The sequence below is a fragment of the Myotis daubentonii genome, chromosome 10, assembly GCF_963259705.1.
Source record: "Myotis daubentonii chromosome 10, mMyoDau2.1, whole genome shotgun sequence".
NCBI lineage: Eukaryota > Metazoa > Chordata > Mammalia > Chiroptera > Vespertilionidae > Myotis > Myotis daubentonii.
The window spans coordinates 55,698,464-55,722,084 of record NC_081849.1 but is presented as its reverse complement, the minus strand read 5'-3'; the positions used below and the strand labels follow the sequence as shown (position 1 = coordinate 55,722,084).

Here is a 23,621-nt window from a genome sequence, read left to right as displayed (position 1 = left end):
TGGCTTGATTTGTGAAAACATCCCTACACACACTAATAGCTCATTCACACAGAAAACAAGCCACAGCCTTCAGTCCCTCCACAAAGCTAACGAGAACAAACGGACTCAAGCATTCAGAAGTGGCAGTGTTCAGATTCACTGCTAGCGTGTGCTCATAACTCTGCTTGCATTTACCTTCACACGCACTGCCAGTTGCAGCAGTCGTGGCTGCGGGGGTCTTTAAGCTGGTTCTCGCTGAGCCTCGTGCTCCTGGGGCTGTGTGTTCCCAGGGTGACGATCACTCTGCAAGCACACGGTAACGAAGTGACTTGAAGGCCCTGAATCCCTTTGGTCACAATGAGGGAGGTTGTTGACAATATGCCATACTGTGATTTCTGGTCTTTATGTTTTTTTGGATTCATTTGGGGAAGTTCAGAATTTTTAGAATGAACTAGCTGGTTGTTTTCATAAACCAGATGGCTTTAAAAGAGATGATCAAATCCATTCTTTAAAAGTTATTTTTAAAGGCAGGCATGTGATTCTGACATATATATATATATATATATATATATATATATATATATATATATATACACATTTTTTTTCTGTGTATGTACCTTAACCCCTTATCTTTTAGATTTCAACAGGAAGTGGGATATTTTGCACTGCTACATTTTCCAAATAACTCTAGTTAATCCATTTTTGTTCCAGACCATTTGGAATGGAAATTTTTCCAAAAAGTATTTTGCTTTTCATAGCCGTCTTATAGAGATTCTTCAGAGTATAATTCATACATGATCTCAGTAGACATTGTAAAAGAGAGTTTTATACTATATTTTAATTTGACGACATCTGAAACTATTTGGTGGTAGGATAATTAGTGCTATCATTTCAAGATGTTTTATATGCATTTCTTTGTAGTGTTCTTTTCTCTTTCATCACTGATAACATTTAATTGGTTAGTTCTTGTTATTGTCTGTATATATAGTTGCACAGAATTTGGAGTCAAGCATACCTAGTTGGAAAACCAGATTTTCAACTATATGTGAAGACTTGGATAGGTAACATAGTCTTCTCGTTAATAAAAAGAGGAGATTGATACCAGGCTTAAATGATTGTAATGAGTCTTAAATGGAAAAATGCCTGTAAGTCCATATATATATGTAACAGGCATTTGCAAGGTATATATATATATATATATATATATATATATATATATATATATATATATATATATCCTTCCCATTTTCTTGAGATACCTATAATTGCATAATATGTCTGTATTAATGTTTGCATCCATGTACTGTGATGCAAATTGTATATTAATACAATTTTGTTTTAGCTCTCTCCACTCACTCCCTTTTCTAGTTTATGGAAGTCCAGGGAAACAGCTATTGATGTTTGTGGGAAATCCTCTAAATCAAGGGCAATAAATGGACACGTTAAGGAAGAATCCTAGAAGCATTCACTTTGGTGGGTGGATTTCATATATACCTTGGCTTCTTAAAAGTTTATTCTAGATCCTTCAGCATGTTTCCAAGGTTGCTAGATAAGTGAAACAGCACTGGAAGGCAGACAGTCTACCCACACTTGAAGGTACGGCTCCATAGCTAGCTTGGTCTCACGCTGCCAACTAAGGACTCACTAGACGAATTGCTAGGTAATTAGCAATTTATAGTTATTACAAAGTGTCCCCCCTGGTCAAAGAGTGGACTCCAGGACACGGCCTCCCACAGTGTCGTGGCATGTTGCTGGACACCAGGCACAAAGGAGTGTCCTGCCCTGCCCCCTACCTCTCACTTCAGTGCACACTCTATTCCATGAAATGCTGAAATGCTTCAGCCCACAGTCGGGCTGTGTTTGTAAAGCATCCTCTTCTGTTCCCTCACATATGGCAGTCTGAACCAATTACATAATGAGACATATTAACAGGGCATAACTGTCAAAACAATGAGATTAAGCTCTGAATAAATACTATGCGCTTATTAGCTGTGCTGCTCCTATGCTCTTAAATCTATCCCTTACGCCAGACTTTCAGATTTTTACATTCATATCTCCGATTACCTGTGTATACAAAGTAATGCGGCACTAACAACATTCAAGAAAGATTTACAATGTCAAAGGCAAATTCAACTCTAAGGTAAGGTTTCTTAGCATTTTTGTGCTAAAGTCCTCTTTTGCAAATCTGGCAAAATCTACAGACACTTCTGGGAGCAATATTTAAAATTCATAAAGATATACACAGACTAACAGTTTTACTGGTTAAAACACCAATTGTGTTGAAATGCTGTTAAAATTTTGATTTAGTAATATATGAGCTTCTTTATTAATAAATAAACTTAAAAATTTAACAGGCCGGGGAGGGTTGGGGGGGCAGGTAAGAGATCAACCAAAGGACTTGTGTGCATGCATATAAGCATAACCAATGGACACAAGACACTGGGGTGTAGGGGAGGTCGGGGGAAGGTCAAGGGGGAAAAAAAAGAAGACATATGTACTACTCTTTGTAATATTTAAGCAATAAAACAAAATTTTAAAAAAAGAGATGTTGGTGGTCCATGTGGCCTTGAGAGGACCATTTGCAAATTGCAAAAATAAGATAAAATAAACTCTGAAATATAAGGCAAAAAAATATTAACAGAGCATCAATAAGTGTTAAGGTTTAAAAGTAATAATTAGTACCAATAGCATTTGGAAACACTACCACAACTACAGCAAGAACTTTCAAAGCATGCAATACCTGACTCTTTAGTCAGAGGCACTTACTCTTTCCCCTTAGATTGTCAAATGAAGAAAATGACAGTAGCCAACACAACAATAGCCTTTCTGTGTGGATGCCCTGTCTTGAACTATAAATATGTAGGTCATATAATAGAGTTGCTTCTTATTGGTCACGTCACACAATAAGGTTGTGCCTGATTGGTTAATTCTTGGTGCCAGAAATCCTTGTATACTAGTATAGGCACCTGAGTTTGTTTGTGTGTTGTTATTTTTTTAAAGTCACTTTGGAGCAAAAAAAAAAAAAAAGGTAGGTAATTACTATTTTTCTTTTTGGTAAGTCAATATAAATAATAACTTTTTTGTCAAATCAGCAAATATATATTTTTGTGTGCTGCAGAATTTTAGTAATTAGTTTATATGTGCCATGAGATGAAAAAGGTTGAAAATCGCTGTGATAAGGAAATATCTGTGATATCTGTCAGTGAGAAAAACATGGGTGTTTTTACTACAATGATGGTTTCTACCCTAAATTTGTACTTGAGAGAAATGCTTACCTTCAATTACATGTTGGTATGAATAAAATTTTGTTTTCCTGGCAGCATGGCTCAGTGGTTGAGCATGGACTTATGGACCAGGAGGTCAATGTTAGATTACTGGTCAGGGCACATGCCCAGGTTGCAAGCTCAATCCCCAATGTGGTGCAGGCAGGAGGCAGCCAATCAATAATTCTCTCTCATCATTTATGTTTCTATTTCTCTCTTCCTCTCCCTTCGTCCCTGAAATCAATAAAACTATATTTTAAAAAATTGTGTTTTCCTGCATTCAGAGTCACTGATACTATGTTGAGACTCTTGCTCTAATATGATCTAACTTGGGCTATTTCCTTAAGTTTCTTCCTTCAGAAGCACTTATTCTAGACATTCATATTTTAAATATGAAAATATCAAATTTGGCAGATTCTCTTGCCTCTGTTACCCCTATGGAGCCATTGGGAAAGACATGTTAACTCTTTCAGAAATGCACTATTTTCCCTGAACAAAAGCAGTGTCTTCTGTGGGGTAGACAAATACTTCAGCTATCAAGATGTTGGATTTCTCAATATTTGGTAGGTAACGCACAGATACAGCCAACTCTCACCTTGATGTTCAGTCTGGATGCAACTTCTGCCTTCCTACCTATGACTCTACTTCTTCTCACACTCAAGAGAGCTAACCAGGATGCAATGGCTGAGTTGAATATTAAATGTGAAGCTGCTCTAATTTCTTTTGTCACAAAGTTTATGGAAACTTGGGTATTTCGTGATTAATAACAAACTGATAGTGAGAAATCTCACAGCACGTGCGTGTGGTGAGAAGACTCCATGGTTGAGAACAGCTATTCTATGCAGAGAGACATACCCTGAGGAATTTGGACTTCCGGGCCACCTTAATGCCACTTAATAGTTGTAGTGGCAGTACTAAAGTGAAAACCTCATTGACTTGGAAGAGTTCATGTTTCTCTTAAGCAGACTTTGGCACTTTTTCTCTAAAGATCCAGGTAATCAATGTTTCAGGCTTTGCAGGGCCATTTGGTCTCTGTTGCAACTACTCTGCTATTGTAGTGTGAAAGCAAACATAGACAACACCTAAGTGAATGAGTGTAGCCGTGCTCCAATAAAAACTAATTTATGAACACTGAATTTGGAATTTGATGTAATCCTCAGATGTCACAATATATTAATCTTTTAAATTGTTTTCTACTTTGTAAACATGTAAAAACCATTTTTAGCCCACAAGCCATATAGAAATAGGTGTTGGGCCAGATTTTATTCATAGGCTGTAGTTTGCTACTCCTACGGTTAAGTATGAAATCAATAGCCAGGTAGCAAACCAATTAAGCAGGTTCATGTAGTTGGTTATGACATCCCAAGGGGTCTTGCACTTAAAAGAAATTTTAACTAGAATGTGAAGCGACAAGTCTTTTATATTTTTAGATGTTACCACATATAGGAACAGTTCAGAGTTATATAAGACAGAAACTATCTTAGTCTGAAATCAATCAGGGCCCTGATCTCAAAGACAATGTGTAAGAGGCATCCGTTGTACACAGACACTGCAGACTATTGCATCAAATAATGTGAGTGTGTTATGGAAGCAAATTTGTGCAGCACAAATTTAGCGTTTCTTTTTTATTTTATTTTTGTGTACACCTAATTAAAAGGAATATGTATTAATTTACCTTTACCAGAGTTTGTAAATTTTCCAGTATTTCTACTCAGTTTTTTGTGTTAGCAAGAACATGAAAGTTTGGAAGCGTCCATATGAAACACATTTGCTTGTTTTTCTTCAAATAGAACTTTAGCTATGACCAGCTATTCCATTATTAACTTAAATAATCATCATACCCTCCCAATCTAAATCTATAAGAAAAAGCTTCATTAATGATGATTAATGGTAAAATTGAGTATCAGGGCATTTTTTTTTCTGGGAGAAAAATGAAGACAAATTAAAAGAAGGCAAAAATGAGAAGGAGAGTGGTAGACAGTTGCAATATGGCGTGGGTGTAGAAAATCCCTGTGATTCATGGAAAAGTTAGGGCTCACAGATTAACTCTTGTGACAAAGTGTTTCAATTCTTGTAGCATAGTTCCTACTAACCAGATCATTACAAAAATTGGTATAAAATTTCACCTGTTTACAAACCAGGCAGTGCAAAATGTATAATACTAAATATGAACTTCAATCTTGTTGTGGTAGCGGTTGTTTTATAAATATCACCAGACACACATCTGGGGTTTTAGTGCTTGCCACAGTGTAGTTTTCTGGTTGACATATCTAAGAAATGTGTATAACACCCAGGCGATAGAGCCAAGCACATTTTAGTGCAGGCTACAGCTGAAAGAATATGTTTCCATTCCTTGTCCATCTGTTCTTGGCGACATAAATTTAAACTAGAAACAGAGTAAGTTTCATGAAAAATAAGTCTAACTAGGGTTTAGAAAAGCAAGGTGAATGCTCTACATTATTATGACTTGTTAACATTTGACTTTGTGGCTGGAAGGTTGTTTTTATTTAGAGAATAAAAACATGCTGCAGCTATAGCTTAAAGTTTGAAAATACAGATTTTTTTAATCAGTTCGCTTAAGAAATACTTTGTCACACTTTCTGTTTCAAAGGTTATTAAATTTGTCAGTGATCATGAGCCTAACAAACTTGGGGATTTCAAAGTGTTATTTGCCACACACTGGAACTGTACTGGAAATGTATCATCTACATCTCTGAACTGCATGCTCAAATTGATTTATTAGCAGAGAATAAAGGTTTTCCATACAAAATGGAGTCCATATGAAACACATTTGCTTGTTTTTCTTCAAATAGAACTTTAGCTATGACCAGCTATTACATGATTACCTTATATAATCATCATACCTCCCAATCTGACACAACCTCCAGCATTGTCTGCTACTAAAACAATATTAAACTATTTACATTTGAAAACTCATGAGAACCTATATCTATAAAAGCCTAAGCAATGGGCCAACCGGCCTGTAGCTATGACACAGACTGACCACCAGTGGGCAGACACTCAATGCACAGGCATGGAAACATGGAACAGACTAATGAATCTCAAAGGGGGGAGGGTGGGAGGAGATTAACCAAAGATCTTAAAGGCATACTAGAGGCCCAGTGCCCAGATTTGTGCACCCGTGGGGTCCCTCATCCTGGCGTGCGGAGATCAGGCTGAAACCAGCTCTCCAACATCCCCCGAGGGGATCAGATTGTGAATCCGTGCACTGGGCCTCTAGTATTAAAATAAAAGAACCATATATATGCACCTAGAGTTTCACCTCCAAATCAAAGGTTCAAGCATTCTTTGCTCAGTAGGAAAGCTGATAGGTTATGTGGCAGAGCTAGTTCTATAGGATTCTACTGAAGTGAGTGCACTTTTTGTTTTCTGGCTGAGTAAAAAGTGCCTCCCACCTGGCCAGTGTGGCTTAATGGTTGAGCATGGACCTATAAAACAGGAAGTCACAGTTCGATTCCTGGTCAGGGCACATGCCCTGGCTGTGGGCTCGATCCCCAGTTGAGGGCATGTAGGAGGCAGGCAATCAATGATTCTCTCTCATCATTGATGTTTCTATCTCTCTCTCCCTCTCCCTTCCTCTCTGAAAACAATAAAAATATACATATTTTTAAAGTTCCTCCCAACTTCTCTTCCTATGTAAGAAAAAACCTCTCTTCCTATGTAAGAAACATTTCTGTAATTTTTAAATTCTTTTTGATATGGCTGATTTATCAAATATAACAGTGGTTATGCAACAAAATGTAGTTGGGTTTAAACTTTGGCTTTGTCACTTCCTAGGTATGTGGATATGAATAAATTAGTTCTCTAATTTTCAGTTTCTCTGTCTAAAAATGAGGATAATAATATTTGCCTTAAAGTGGTTTTCAGGCAGAATAAATGAGATAATATATAGAAAGAGATTAGTCCAGTGGCAGGCACTTTGTAAACACTCAACAAGCAATGCCTATTACAATTGGACTCTCTCTGCTGTCTTCCTGTTAAAAAAAAAAATGATTGCACTGTGCTAATTATCTAGTTTACTTCTGCAGCATATTCCTATTATCAGGAAAGCATTGCAAGAAATTAATGTTGTTTCTTGAACTTCTGCACAGAGTTACCTATGACTCTGGACAAGTCTCTCAGTGATTTAGAGACTCAGTCTTCTTTTGTCTAAAATGAGAACTGTAATTGCATGATCTCTTAGGTCTTTTGTTGGAGTAAGTTAACAAAATCATATTTGACAGCATAGCCTCATACTTTATTTATAGTGCTGAAATGTGTTTTTGCTGCCAAATGTCTGATGTGGGATGTATAATGTTCCACATATACATGTGGAATAACATTAAGTTTGTTGATGTTAAAAACGACTGGTATATTTTTTGGCATTATTTGGCTCGCGATCCCTTCTTCCCATTTTGTTTTAGAATAAGCTGACAGCAAATCTTTTCCCACAGCACCTCAAGGTTTAGTTAAACTGAGAATGTCTTAAATAGGCCATCTTTTCATTACTGACAGTATCCAAGACAGGGAAGCTTTCTTTGTGAAGTAGCTTTGATTTTCCAGCTCCATATCTAATGTCATTACATTGTACACACATGCCTGTGGACTGTAACTTACAAGGCTTCTGTTTCCCTTCAGATCTGAGTGATCAGCTGCTGGAGGTGGTTGGCTTGGAAGGAGCCATGGAGATGGGGCAAATATACACAGGACTGAAAAGTGCTGGGAGGCGGCTGGCTCAGTGCTCCTCTGTGGTCATCAGGTAGTTCTAGCTCTCTAATTGAAAATGGGGGTTGACCTGGCATCACTGCAAACTAATTAAAAGTACGCAGGACTCTGATAACGACATTTGTCTTATTTGTATCTCAAGTTATCAATGATTAATACTGATATATTTCAACATATTGAAAATCGCTTAGCTATTATGATAAGTTCGTTTGGATTCAATAATCTTTTGTTGAGACCAAGGATACAATTCTAACATACACATTTTATCCCTTCCAACCTGGGTTACACTCAGTTTAGTGTATTGAAGCTCAGTTTAGTTTACTGAAGCATCGAGGTATCTGCTGGGCAAATTACCCAAAGAAAACACTGTTGAAGCATTATTAATGTACATTCTTTAATGGACTAAAGTGCACCCATTTTTCTATACAATTAAATAATTAATTGTTGTGAATTAATAAGATTTTATATATGTATTAAATTTGAACCTGTCAAGAAACTTTTTCCCAAAAAATTTTTATCTATAGAAAAAAGGTGTAATTGATATTAAGGTAAAAGCACGGATTACAGCACAGAAATAAGTGGTGTTCTTTACATGAAAGTGGTGATACTGGAAAGTCTGAGACAGCAAACACTTTTATTCCAAGTTTGCGATGAAAACAAGGAACTTCTTCTGGCTGTAGGAATTCTGATTTTGCCATTAAATATATACCCTACTTTTGGTTTTTGCATCAGAGTTTTTGTATATATCACCACATTTACCAGAAAGCGCAACATCCCTATCAAGGAACCTTTAAGATATTCATTAATAAGCAAGAGTTTAAATCCCTTTTAAAATAGATAACTTTAGAGCCCAGCTGTTGCCATATTTGCATTTCCTGGTCTCATTAGCTTATGTCTTACATATGTATTCTGTTAGGTAAAGTATTTCAGTGATACACTTAAAAGGAAATATTTTCTTCCAGGACTAGCAAGTCTTTGCCAATGCAGATCGATGGGGAACCATGGATGCAGACCCCATGCACAGTGAGTAGAGCAGTTGAAATTCTAGTCACTTTCATTTCTGCTTACTAGGTATTATATCCTCCTATAACTAACTAATCACATATGTCTACAACTAAATAATCATAATATCTAAGATGTACCATTTATTTTCTTAGTTATGTGGTAAAGCAATTGCATTCCGGTTTTAAGCATTATATTCCCTTTACAGTGATTTAGCTTTGGAATGTTTGTGTTAGCCTAGGTATAACCTTTAAACCCCACAGATCAATTATATACTCTGAAACTAAACAAAATCGATAAACTTTCTTGTACCTTTCTTAAACATGCTTCAGACTAGCTTATGAGGAAATTATATATGAGACCTTCAGACAAAAGTCTCCCATCTGTTCTTTTGCCTCCATTTGGGGATTTGAGGGCTCCCTTCTCTCTAGAAAAACTCCCCCTATACTTTTTTCCATAATGAGATATTAGTTAAGTCAGACATTTATACCCCCCAAAATTTCTATTTTCATCTGAATAGTGAACATTTTGTTACATTTCAAAAACATGCTAGGCACTGCTATTGGCCCTAAGAATGGAAACATAATCATGATCAATTATAGAACATTGAAATAATGAAACAGAATAGACCATGATCAATAATTTAATTGTCTTCAAGGAACTTACTTCTGATAATATGAGATTGAATAAATAGAAATAGAAATATAACATAACCTCAGATTACAAGAGTTATGAAAAAACAAGACAAAAAATGGGTAAAGTATGGAGAATACTACTGTATGGGTGGATCTGGGAGGCTTCTTTGAAAGAAGAGTCGAAGCTCAGGGTGTTAAAGAAACAGTAAGGAGGATGGTATGACCAAAGCTTCTAGAAGTAGGGGGCAAGTGGTGAGAGGTAGAGTAAAAGATGGACAGGGGTCAGGTCAGGTAGAAAAATGATGGTAAAGTGTTAGCATCTGATTGTAAGTATAATAGGAAACTCTTGAGGCTTTGAGCATCATCTGATTGATATGTTTAAAGTTCACCTTGGCTGCTATGTGGAGAATAGATTGTTCTGACTTGCAGCTGGGAGACAGGATCTATCAAAGTAGTCTGGGGCCGGGCAAGGATAGTGGCAGGGAAGTGGATGGATTTGAGCTACCTTCTGGAACTGAAGCAGAAAGAATTTGCTAATGAGTTCCCTTGGGGTGAGGGATAAGGGATGAGAGAAAGAAATGAATCGATGTTCACTCTTGCCTTAAGATTGGGTGCAACACTGTTTAGAGAGTGATTGGGGAGGTCTTAATATTAGGTTAGTATTAGCATTTTGCTAAGTGCTGGCAGTGCATGTTTTTTTTTTAATTGAGGAATAATTGACATAGTACATTATATTAGTATTTAATAAATATTTACACAAACTCTAAGTAATGGTCATCACCACTTTTCAGATGGAGAAAACTGATGTTTTGGAAGGTTAAATAATCTACTCAAGGTCAGATATGAAGCTGATATGGAACTCAAATCCAGGTTTCTTTTTGATTAACCACTAGTTTGAACAATTTTAGCTACAGATTCCAAACAGTATAACTTAGCATAAAGGAGGGAAGTTTTAATCATACCTCTCTAGGGGTTTTACTCGGAAATTATTGGCTCAGCCGTTGTTCACAGCACATCCATATTACTCTTTGTTTATTCCTAATATAGTCCTTTTAGTTACTTGAACCCCAAGTTTGTGAAATACATTAGTTCTGTAATAATGGTGTAAAACAAACATATGAAAAGTTACTCTAGACTGGCTACTTCTTATGCCTTTTACTATCTCTGTACATGGGACCAAACACCCTTTTAAAATTTTCCTGTTTCTGCCCTGGCTGCTGGTGTGGCTCAGTTGGTTGGAGCATAGTCCCATATGCCAGAAGGTAACAGGGTCAATTCCCAGTTAGGGCACATGCCTAGGTTGTGGGTTCCATCCCTGGTCTGGGCGTATGGGAGGCAACCAATCTATGTAACACTCACATTAATGTTTCTCTCTCCTCTCTCTCTCTCTCTCTCTCTCTCTCTCTCTCTCTCTCTCTCTCTCTCTCCCGCTCCCCCTCCCTCCCTCCCTCCCTCCCTCCCTCTGAATTCCCTGTTCCTCTCCCTTTACCAGCATATATACACTTAGATTTGTCTGTTATTGTTCATTTCCCAATGACATTTTTAAGTTTACATTTATACTCATATGGAGGTTAAAGGTGTTGTTGGTGTTGTTGCTGTTGCGAGTGGTAGAGTGGTGGTGGTGGTGATGGTGGTGGTAGTGGCAATGGTGGTGGTGGTGGTGGTGGCAGTGATGGTGGCGATGGTTAGGATTATGGCATTGGAGTAACAGTGCTGATGATTGTGATGATGGAAATTGTGGAGAAACTTTGGTTATGGTGATGATGACAGTTGTGACAATCATGATGGTGGTGGCGGCAACGAGGGTGGTCATGAAAAGCTAAGAAGATGCTATCAGTGACAACGGTGATGGTGGTTGCAATGCTCGTGGTGATGATGTTTGTAATATAGGATGGTAGTGGTAGTGGTAATAGCATTATTCTTGTCTTGCATAAAAGGTCACTTTTCATCAGCCTGAGTAACAAGAGAATAAATAAAAGACCATGAAAACAAACACCTTCCATTAGTACTCTGTATGACTTTGGACTCTTCTCAGGGAGAAGGGGAATTTAGCTTTCGTGCTGTTTTAAATCATGCAGGATCAATGGCAATAATAATATATAACAATTATTAAGTTTTTAATTTGTTCCATGTATAATTTTAGACACTTGGCCTGTATTGACACACTTAATGCTCACAAAACTTATGATTGGTTTCATTTTATGGATAAAGCAATTGAGGCAGACAAAGGTTAAATAGTTCACCTTGTTCCACGCAGATAATAAATGGCAAAGTAGAGGCTGAAACACAGGTGGCCTGGCTCCACTGTCTGCACTCGCTGCAGCTACTCCCCGCTGTGGCTCTCAACCTGGAAAGGCCCCAGTCCATGCTCAGGACACAGTCCCTCCAGGGTGACCTTTGGAAACCACCTACTGCTTTGCTTCAGCTTTTAAAAGTCTATGCCTATTAAAATCTAATTAATGTTTTAGAATAACTTTAGCTTATTTCACACGAGTACTTGTAATACATTTGTTGTTTCCTTTCAATTAGTAATTGGACATTCATTTCACCTATTAATTATCATGATCTATACAATTGTTGAATTAATAATACATTTTAAATAACATATTTAATTTTCTCTCCTTCTAAATACTTTTATTCATATAAAACATTTATTACAGTCTACAGAGGGCCAAGAAGTATACTAGACTATGGCTTATTATTGTTATTTCACATTCTGGCATACTCTACTTTTCCTAGAACCACATGGAGTTCTGAACTTTAAATTTCACTTCAACTGATGAGAATGTTTAGCATTCATAACATTGGCATGGTTTAAATAGAAAGTGTTCTTTGCCTCGATTCAATAAGACAGTATTTTTCTTATAGAACATAAGAATTGGTAGAATGTTAAAATTCTTTGCCGAATTTAAATATCCGTAAGCTGATCTTCAATTTATGCAGGAATTGCTCTAGATATAATTTTAGAGCACAGCAGAAATTCCATTTTTTAAGTGGAGTATGTAAAATGGAAAGACAGGTGATAAAATGGGTCTTGATTTTTATAACAATTAATACCTTAAAAAATCAAAGTATCCTAAGTTTTGGAAATTGATGGCAGTGATGTTTGTCCAGCAATGTGAATGCACTTTATGCCATTGATCTGTGTGCTTATAGTTAAAATAGAAAATCATATGTTACTTATATTTTATCCCAATAAAAAAGTAACTTAAAAAATTTGAAGTAATATTTACTTACAAATTTCATAAATCCTGAGTTCAAATATCAGGAAAAGCAAAAATCAAAGAAGTTAAAATTAACTCTTCAAATAGATACTTTCTGTTTTTTAATCTCTATTGTTGAAAGTATTATATATGTCCCCTCCTTTTCCCCATTGACCCCTTTTAGCCTGCCCCAGCCCCCCACCCCAGACCTTCACCACACTGTTGTCTATGACCATGGGTTATGCATACAAGTTCTTTGGTTGGTCTCTTTCCACCCACCCACCCACCTCCATCTTCCCTCTGAGATTTGATAGTCTGTTCCATGTGTCTATGTCTCTAGATCTATTTTGTTCATTAGATTCCACAGATGAGTGAGATCATGTGATAGTTGTCTTTATCTGACTGGTTTATTTTGCTTAGCATAATTTTTATGATCTTTTAAATTATTTTACATTAAAGTAGCCAAGAAATGTGTTGTTAAGTATTCTGGTGTTTATTGTTTTCTAGTAGTTACTGAGTTAACAGAGAATAAATTTTGGCCATGTAATTTTAGAAGACTTCATACTGAAATAATTCAAGAGCCTTTCTTTAGGCTGGACTCCAGAGCCTAACTAGTTTCCCCTCTCTCTCTTCTTCCTTCACAATCCTTCCTCCTGAGCACATTAACATACTGACTCTGTTGTCAATATGTTTCTTTCATGCCCGGGGGTGGAAAGAGCAGCTTTGGGAGGAGCGGGTGACAGTAAGATATAAGAGGTCATAAACAAGGTCAGGTTATATTTAGCAAATGCATATGCGGCCCTTTCACCCCCAAGATTGCAAGTGATGGGTGCCTGGTAAAGTTTTGTTAAGTGAGAATGACCACACTAAACCTCAAGTTCAGTATAACCAAACTGGACTCATCACCTAACCCCCTGTACCTCCTCCCCCCAAACTCCTGCTCCTCCCTTTACCATATTGAATTAGCTACCTTTAGGTATATAATGTTCCCTAAGCTAAAAATCTGAGAGTCATTATTCTTCTCCATAGCCTCACATTCAATGACCATGCCTACCTAGTGATATGACATATTTCTGAAATCTTTTCCTTTTTTTCATCCCAAATACCACTATTCTAGATTTTATTTTTCCCTCATTCCCATTTTACTTCTTTCTCATTCCTAACAATAACCACATTAATCTTCCCTATCTCAATTTTTAATCTAAATTCATCTTTCACTTTTCTGCCAGAATGATCACATAAAATACTAATTGTACCATGACACCCTTCTACTGATAATCATTTACTTTTTCAGTCTGATAAAATGTAACTCAAAACACCAATATAATTCCTGTTTCTCCAATATCTTCTCTTACTTCTTTTGCATTTCGTCATGCACTTTCCTCTTCTCCAAATAAACTTTATTCTTTAGCTGAGTAACACAACATCTTTTGAGACTCATTTCATGCTGCCCTCCTTCCATAACTGAACATCATTTTCTCTACTCTTCCACCTCCTTCCTGACCTCAATTAGTCCAATAGTTCAGCCTGAGTACTTCATAGCCATATCAAATAGCTAACTATATTACATATAACTGATGTCAAGGCAACTTTGGAAAGCATATACATGAGCTTTGCCTTTTTTATACCTTCCTTGGTACAATACCTTTCAGGACCCTGAATCCATTTGCCCATTCTTAGCTTCCAACATTAAATACCTTCAACATGCAACTGTGGTCTGACCTGGTACCGAGCCAATCCCTGGTACTGGCTGTCTTGCTGCCTTATGCTTGATCCCTGGTATTTCAATGGCAGATACTTGATCATTTCGTGCCCTGAGAGAACCTGTCTCCGGCTATACCCATTTCCACTGGGTGGGCCATTCTCTACTGTGTTATTTTCTGACTTGAATGCCAGGTTACTTCCTTGGCACTAGCATCCTCTGGACTCAGACACTGGCTACTTGCCTCACCTTTGCTTGTACCCTCTCCTGTGAAGACCGGATCTTTTTCTCATTGCCCAAAGACACTGCCATTATCTAGAGTTAACTTCATTTTGACAACTGTTTTTGCAAAGAGAGGATTTCCAGCACAACTTTGAAATGCAAATTCTTTATGAAGAGGAATAGTGTTCTGAGTCCTATTAAATGTTGATTTGTGTGTTTGTTGTTATTGTATTTTAAGTAATCATAAATTTAAAGTGTAAGTTAATATTTAATCATTTGCTAATTACAAATTAATCTCATGCCATTGACACAGAAAATGAAAAAAATTATAAATTTAAATATTTTCAGTCCCAGATATTTAATGTTATCTAAATGAAGGCTGATTGAATTTTCAAGACATTTGTATGTCCTGGAGATGTTTGGAGGAAACCATAGTAATAATGCCTATTGTTTATTGAGGGTTTACCATGTGCCAGTTTCTGTGCTGTGTATTCATATTCATTCTTTATTTAATCCTTACAACAACCAGCCCTGAGAGGTCAGTGAAGTTATTATAATACACATATCATACATTTTTAAAAATAAATAACTAAAAACTGAAGCCAGGTAAATGTAGCAATTTGGCAAGGCCACTCAGAGGTAGAGCAAACCAGGGACTCAAATGCATTTCTCTTAATTATAATGCTTTACTGCCTCATTCAGTCACTCCTCAGGGCTTCTATTGTACCTCTAATGTTAGTGATTAATTACAACTTTTATAACATAATTCATTTTTAAATGTATTTATATATTTCTCTTTTTTTGGAGGTATAGACATGTCAAAAAGGGAAAGGTTGATTGATTTATATAGCAAGGTATTATAAGGGAGCAACTTTTTTAGTTTTTATTTTTAACTACAGTTTACATTAAATATTATTCTGCATTAGTTTCAGATGTACAGTGTAGTGGTTAGAAAATCATATACTCTCCAGTACCCACCTGGCCCCATACATAATTATTACAATATTATTAATTATATTGTCTATGCTATAACTTACATCTCTGTGACAATTCTGTTACCAATTTATACTTATTAATCCCTTCACCATTTTCATTCAGTCCCTGAACCCCCCTCCCTTCTGTCAACTGTCAGTCTGTTATTTATAAGTCTGTTTCTTTTTTTGTTTGTTTTGATTTGTGTTTTAGATTCCATACTAAGTGGAATCATATGGTATTTGTCTTTGTTTGCCTGACATATTTCACTTAGCATAGTACTCTCTAGGTCCATCCATGCTGTCACAAAAGGTAAGGTTTCATTCTTTTTAATGGCCAAGTAGTGTTCCTTTTAGTACAGCTTTTTTACCCACTCATCTATTGATGAGCACTTGGGTTGCTTCCATATCTTGGGAATGCATATACTTTTTCGAATTAGTGTTTTAGGTTTCATTAGATATATTCCGGAAGAGGAAATGCTGGGTTATAAGGCACTTCCATTCTTTAATTTTTTGAGGAACCTCCTCACTGTTTTTCCATAGTGGCTGCACCAATCTGCATTTCCACCAACAGTGCACAAGGGTTCCCTTTCCTCCTCATCCTTGCCAACATTTGTTGTTTATTGATTTATTGATGATAGTAATTCTGACAAGTGTGAAATAGTATATCATTGTGGTTCTCTGATGATTAGTGATGATCAGAAGATATGAATAGACACTTCTCCAAAAAAGATATACAGGTGGCCAAAAGACATATATTTTCCTCTTTAATACATTATTTTTTGCTTCCCAGTAGTCAAAGCCATCCATCACACTACTGCCAGAATTATTTATGAATAACACAACTATGATTATCTTACTCCCTGATGTCAAAATTCATTTCTTTTAAATCCTCACCATAAGATATTTTTCCATTTTTCTAAATATATTTTATTGATTTTTTTATAAAGAGGAAGGGAGAGGGATAGAGAGTTAGAAACATCGATGAGAGAGAAACATCAATCAGCTGCCTCTTGCACACCCCCTACTGGGGATGTGCCCGCAACCAAGGTACATGCCCTTGCCTGAAATCGAACCTGGGACCCTTCAGTCCACAGGCCAACGCTCTATCCACTGAGCCAAATCGTCCATTGGTTTTTAGAGAGAGTGGAAGGGAGAGGGAAAGACAGAGAGAAATATTGATGTGAGAAAAACACATCAATTGGTTGCCTCCTGCACGAGCCCCAACCAGGGCCTGGGCCAGTGAGGATCCTGTAACTGAAGTAAGTGCCCTTGACTGGAATTGAACCCGGGACCCTTCAGATGACTCTCTATCCACTGAGCCAAACTGGCTAGGACTCAAAACTCATTTCACACCATATATATATTGTAAGTGACTTCAAAATCTTTCTGAAAGACTATGGGATATAAATACATATATACTAAAAATAAAATGAAATCCCTTCCTCAATGCTAAGCTTAGCAGTAATTTCCTCATGAAGTCTTTTAACTCTCCATCTGTCTGAAATATTTGCCTGGTCCTTTGTACTCCTGTGACTTTCTGTTGGTATTGTCTTAATGGCATCCCAATGCATGGCCCTGTGTTTTGGCTATGCATATATGCATCCAGCTCTTCTGACTTCATTGTAAGCATCTTAAGAGTCATCCTTAATTCCCCTTCATACCTCGCATAGTGTCTTACATAATGTGGTTTCTGATGAGAAATCCAGTCATTTGAATCTTTGCTCCACAATATGTAATTCATCACTTCAGGCTGCTTTCAAGATTTTTTCTTTGTCTTTAGTGTTCAGTCATTTGATTTTGATGAGTCTTGGCATGAATTTCCTTGAGCTTATTTTGTTTTAGTTTCTCTGAGCTTCATGAATATGTTGGTTTATGTTTTGCCAAATTGTGAAGTTTTCATACATTATTTTTTCAACTATTTATTTTAGCATTACACTCATTCTCCATTCTTTTTAAAGCTCTGATGATATTTAGATATTTTGAATATTATCTCATAGATCTCTGAGTCTTTATTAATTTTCCCTCTTTTTTTCTTTCTATTGTTCAAATTGGATATCTTCATCTATATTCAAGTTCACTGACTTTTTCCTCTGTCATTTCCATTCTGTTCTTGAGCTCATCCAGTCCTTTAAAAAAAAAGTATATATATATACACACACACACACACACACACACACACACACACACACACTAGGGGCCCGGTGCACAAAATTCGTGCACTGGTTGGGGGTGGAGAGTGTCCCTCAGTCCAGCCTGCCCCCTCTCACATACTGGGAGCACTCAGGCATTGACCCCCATCACCCTCCAATCGCAGGATCGGCCCCTTGCCCAGCCCTGATGCCTCTGCCAGAGGCGTCAGGCCTGGGCAGGGGACCCTCATTCCGCCCCGATCACTGGATCTGCCCCCCGCCCAGGCCTGATGCCTCTGGCCCAGGATTCAGGCCTGGGCAGGGGACCCCCCCTCTCCACCCCGATCACCGGCTCCACCCTCGCCCAGGCCTGATGCCTCGGCCAGAGGCGTCGACCCCCATCACCCTCCAATCGCCTGATTGGCCCCTTGCCCAGGCCTGACGCCTCCGCCAGAGGTGTCAGGCTTGGACAGGGGACCCCCATCTCCCTCTGATCGCTTGCTCCACCCCCCGCCCAAGCCTGACGCCTCTGACCCAAGCTTCAGGCCTGGGCAAGGGGACCCTCATATCCCCCCAATCACCGGCTCTGCCCCCCACCCAGGCCTGATGCCTCGGCCAGAAGAGTTGACCCTCATCACCCTCTGATCGCTGATCACCGGATCGGCCCCTTGCCCAGGCCTGCAACCTCCGGCAGAGGTGTCAGGCCTGGGCAGGGGACCCCCAGATCCCCACAGTTGCAGGCTCCACCCCTGCCCAGGCCTAACGCCTCTGGCCAAGGCATTAGGCCTGGGAAGGGGACCCCCAGCTCCCTGCGGTTGTATGCTCTGCCCCTGCCCAGGCCGGACTCCTCTGGCTGAGCCCACGCAATCGCAGGCTGCTGCTGCAGCAGGGACCCACAGCGGCAGCGGGCCCGCGATCGCGGGCTCCGCTTTAGGCCCAGGCAAGGGACCCCTAGCTCCTGGGACTGCCAGCTTCGCCCGTGCCCAGCTCCCATCGCTGGCTCCACTCCTACTTCCCGCTATCACTGGCCAGGGCGGCAAAGGCGCCCGATTCTCCGACCATGGCTGGGGGGCAGGGCAAAGGCGGCCCCCAGGGCTGCCTTTGCCCTGCCCCCCAGCTCTTAGCTCCCCACTGGGTTTCCGATCACTGTCAGTGACAGGGGGCTTCTTCCTGCTTTCCCTTTCGCCTCCCTGCATTGTGCCTACATATGCAAATTAACCGCCATCTTTGTTGGCGGTTAACCGCCATCTTAGTTGGCGGTTAATTTGCATATTGCCCTGATTAGCCAATGAAAAGGGTAGCGGTCATACGCTAATTACCATGTTTCTCTTTTATTAGAATATATATATATATATATATATATATATATATATATATATATATATATATATATATATATACAATTGACTTTAGAGAGGAAGGGAGAGAGAGAGAGAGATAGAAACATCAGTGATGAGAAAGAATCATTCATTGGCTGCCTCATGCATGCTCCACATGGGGGATTGAGCTCACAGCCCAGGCATGTGCCCTGACTGGGAAATGAACCATGACCTCCTGGTTCACAGATCGATGCTCAACCACTGAGCCACATAGGCTGGGCCAGTCCTTTTTTAAAATTTTCATTGTGTTTTTTAGTTGTAAAATATTTAATTGGTTCCATTTTTAAATCCTCTATTTCTCAGCCAATAGTCTCTATCTTTTCCTTCAAGAGGGTCTGCCATTACTTACTGGAGCTTGGTTATCATTGCTATTGCAAAATCCTTGTCTGATAATTTCAACATTTGTATCATCTCAGGGGTCACATCATTGGCTATCTTTCCTCTTAGAAGTATTTGAGATTTTCCTGGATCAGCACATGCTGAGACATTTTAGATTATATCCTGAGTATATTAAATATCACATTTACTCTGGGTGCTTTTTAATTCTTGTAGGGAATGTTGATTTCTTCTTGTTGTTGTTCTTTCAGTAGGTAATTGACCCAGTTGGGTTCAGATCACAAGTTCTGATCTGCTTCCTGTGAGTTGTGGTTCTGATATCAGTTCAGTTTTCAAAGTCTTTGCAATGTTTATTAGATTTATCTTACATATACATAACCCATAGACCTGTCTGGAACCTGGGTTGTGGGCTACCCCTAATTCAGTTCTCTAAATTTTTAGTATGCTTCTCAAGGTCAAACCTATGCATATCAGACTCAGAGATATACTGAGGAGATCATATACAACTTTAGAGATAGCTTTCTTATGTCTCCCTTCACTCCAGAATCTCCTGGAAGTATTTGTGTGTGTATTTTGTTGTTGTTGTTGTTGTTGTTGTTTGTTTGTTTGTTTGTTTGCCTCCCAAGGCTTTCATATTGCTCTGTTGGCTAGAAATCTAAGGCCTTGGTTTCCCTGTACTTCCTGATATAGTACCTGCCTCCAGGGAGGGCCATCTAGAAAGCGAATAGAGAAAGAAAAATTATCAGGCATTCACCCATGCTTTTGGGACCACAGTTGCACTGATCAGAGAGAAAGGCTTTCCTTCATTGTAGTTGGAGGAACCTACTACTAAGGAATTGCAGGGGACTCTGATGGGAGAGATTGGTAGGCTAAATAGGACAAGATATTTTCCCACTCTCTCTGAACTTTGGGGCTATAATTTTCTACCCCTTGAAACATAAAGACCAGGCTTTTCATAGAACTCTCTGTACTTGGTGTGCAGTTCCAGGTTTGGGGCTGCATTTAAGTCAGGCTAGGAAATACGAGATGGGAGAAACCTATGAAATGCATCGCTGGTTCAGTGGTACTTCTTGCACTGGTTTCCTTCCCCAGTCTGCCTGCATCTCGTTTCAGCATCCTCTAGTAGCTGCTCCATGTGCAGGGTTTGTGGTTGCTTTCAGTGTGAAGGACCAGGTGGAGTGCGCTTACTTCTTTTTAACCAGAACTGAAAACATCACCACTCTCCTTGGTTTTGTTGTGTGTGGCTACTTTGAGATCTGCCTGAATTGTCCCCATTGAGTTGGCATATTATTAGGCAAATTGCTTATCTGCCAACTTTGAGACTTCACTGTATAGTCCGCATTTTTATATCTCTTACAAAAATCCTATATAATAGCCCTGGCTGGTTTGGCTCAGTGAATAGAGCGTCAGCCTGAGGACTGAAGGGTCCCAGGTTCGATTCTGGTCAAAGGTATCTACCTTAGTTGCAGGCACATCCCCAGTGGGAGGCGTGCAGGAAGCAGCTGATCGATGTTCCTCTCTCATCGATGTTTCTAACTCTCTATCCCTCTCCCTTCCTCTCTGTAAAAAAATCAATAAAATATATTTTAAAAAACCCTATATAATAAAAGGGTAATATGCAAATTGACCCTAAGGGTGGAACAACCGGAATGACAGGTTGCTATGACGCAAACTGACCACCAGGGGACAGATGCTCAATGCAGGGGCTGCCCCCTGGTGGTAAGTGCGCTCTCACAGGGGAAGCTCTGCTCAGCCACAAGCCAGGCTGACAGCTGCTAGTGCAGCAGTGGTGGTGGGAGCTTCTCCCACCTGCTCAGCAGCACTAAGGATGTCTGGCTAATGGCTTAGGCCAACTCCCCACAATCAGATGAAGGATCCGGGGCTGCCAGAGGGATGTCTGACTGCCAGCTTAGGCCCAATCCCCTGGGGAGCGGGCCTAAGCCAGCAGGTGGACATCCTCTGAGGGGTCGCAGACTGAGAGGGGGTGCAGGTAGGACTGAGGGACCCTCCGCACCCGAGTGCACAAATTTTCGTGCACTTGGCCTCTAGTACTAAATAAGTCTTAGAAATGTCCTAAACCAGTAGTTGGCAAACTGAGGCCCCTTGAGAGTGGCTCTTCCACAAAATACCACGTGCGGGCACGCATGTACAGTGCGATTGAAACTTCGTGGCCACACTCAAAGGGCCAAAGAGCCACATGTGTCTCATGAGTCACAGTTTGCCAACCACTGCCCTAAACCTTGAATCTTACATCTTATACATTTTGAGATAACCTCTATAAATTTTTTCCCCATTCTTGTGTCCTTCATTTAAGCAGTTGAGACAACATTTACCTTTCAGTTTGAATGAAAATAATTAACCAAAAAGGCATAGTTTTTCTGCTCACCTATGAGGATAATGTTAAGTTTCAGATATTTCTCTAGACCGGTAATGACACTGATGACTACATGAGTTTGGTTTTTGAATTACTTTGTCTATAAGCAAACATATTTTAAGACTTTGCAAGTGAGTTACATAATCATAGGGGAGGCTTTTAGACTGTGGCAGTGACTTTAAATGAATGTCCAAGGTCATTAGGCAAAGAAGTTATAAGACTTTAACTGTTCCTAACTTGTTTTTCTACTCCCAAACATGCCATCTCTCCATTAAGCTTGTTTTCTTACAGATAAAAGTTCAGAGGGCAAAATACAATGACTGAAGCTTTCTGTGATGCACAGTATTAAGTACAGGAGCAAAAATGTAAAACAAGTTGCCAGGCCAATGAGACCTCTTGGCACTTTAGCAGATCTAACTAGAGCACACCCAGTATAGGGCACTTACAGTTGAGAATCAAAATAAACTGAGATTGTTTTAATGCCCCTTTCAACACATTTCTAGAGTTAACTACCATGAAAATCCTTTCTACTCAGATATATCATTTAAATGAACATTTCACATAATATTGTGTTAGAAACTGCAAAGGTGTCAGATGGATTTTTTTCATAGTATATATGTTTATATCTCTCTTGATTACTAAAGATACGAGACAATTTTAAAGGGAAATTGTGAAGAGAACTATGTTTCCTGACAAGAAGCTACCAAAACCTAAACATAAATAGTACATGGGAAGATTTATGGGGAGAATAGGGGGAATTTGAGAAGTAAGAAAATAGTTGGAATTTGCTTATCTGTATGATAGGTGGGCATTTCTATACTTATTACCTAAATTAACTGATCACAGACTGGGGAATTGAAGACAGATTAGAAATTATACAGCCTTACAACTGTTTTATTATAAAATCTCAACCAATTTATTAAAACTTCCGTATATCAGCTTTTTGTGAAATAGTCATCATTTTTAGCACTTTTGTAAACATTCAATAAAGTCTGAAGTTAAATATTTTTCACTCCATAAAAGCCACATTTTATGGCATTTTCATAAAGAGGGAGGGAAAAACAGCTTAGGAAAATTACTATGCAAAGGAAATAGCAGTTCTGTGAAAGTTACCTGCAGGTTTATCTATCTCTTGAATTTCCCAAGATCCTTTCATTAAATCGATTACCTTTAAATAGTCTGAAATAATATTGAATACACTTGGCTGATTTCCTGGAAATTGGTCTTGTTTTGAAAGTTTGATGCGAATATTATTTTCTCATTAGAAGTTACACAGCTATTTTAACTTGGCACTTGCTATCTCTGTAGACATACCATTTTCAAGTAATCTTAAGCCATACCAATGTTCCAGCAAAGGAACATTTGTATTTTTAGTGATGAAAGACAAAGAGTAACCAAAAAATTATCAGTTGGAAAATGCTTTGTGTAGATAATAAATATTTTCCTGATGTGCGTAGAAATTGCATTTTGCCTACTATTTAAATAAAGAATAAGGATACATCTTAAGGAAGGAAATACCATCATTTGTTATTCAATGAGTCTTATCTTGATATTTGAGGAATAGAAAATTAAAAGTCTTTTGCCATCTTGACACATATTTGAATAAGCAGACTGCTGTTCTGATGGGTATATTTTTTAAAGTGTGAGTGGTAGTGAGACTCCAAAAGCAATTAAATAAAACATAAACCAAAAGCATCC

General features: G+C 38.6%; 1 protein-coding gene across 2 annotated transcripts in view; it reads left to right on the top strand.

Moving 5' to 3' along the window:
- Window positions 1-23,621, top strand: part of DGKB (diacylglycerol kinase beta) — a 524,454-nt gene that overhangs the window by 487,641 nt on the left and 13,192 nt on the right. For both annotated transcript variants that reach the window (XM_059712461.1, XM_059712459.1), the window contains 2 exons: window positions 7,881-8,001; window positions 8,930-8,990. In XM_059712461.1, coding sequence (XP_059568444.1) covers window positions 7,881-8,001; window positions 8,930-8,990 — 182 coding nt within the window. The remainder of the gene's footprint in view (window positions 1-7,880; window positions 8,002-8,929; window positions 8,991-23,621) is intronic.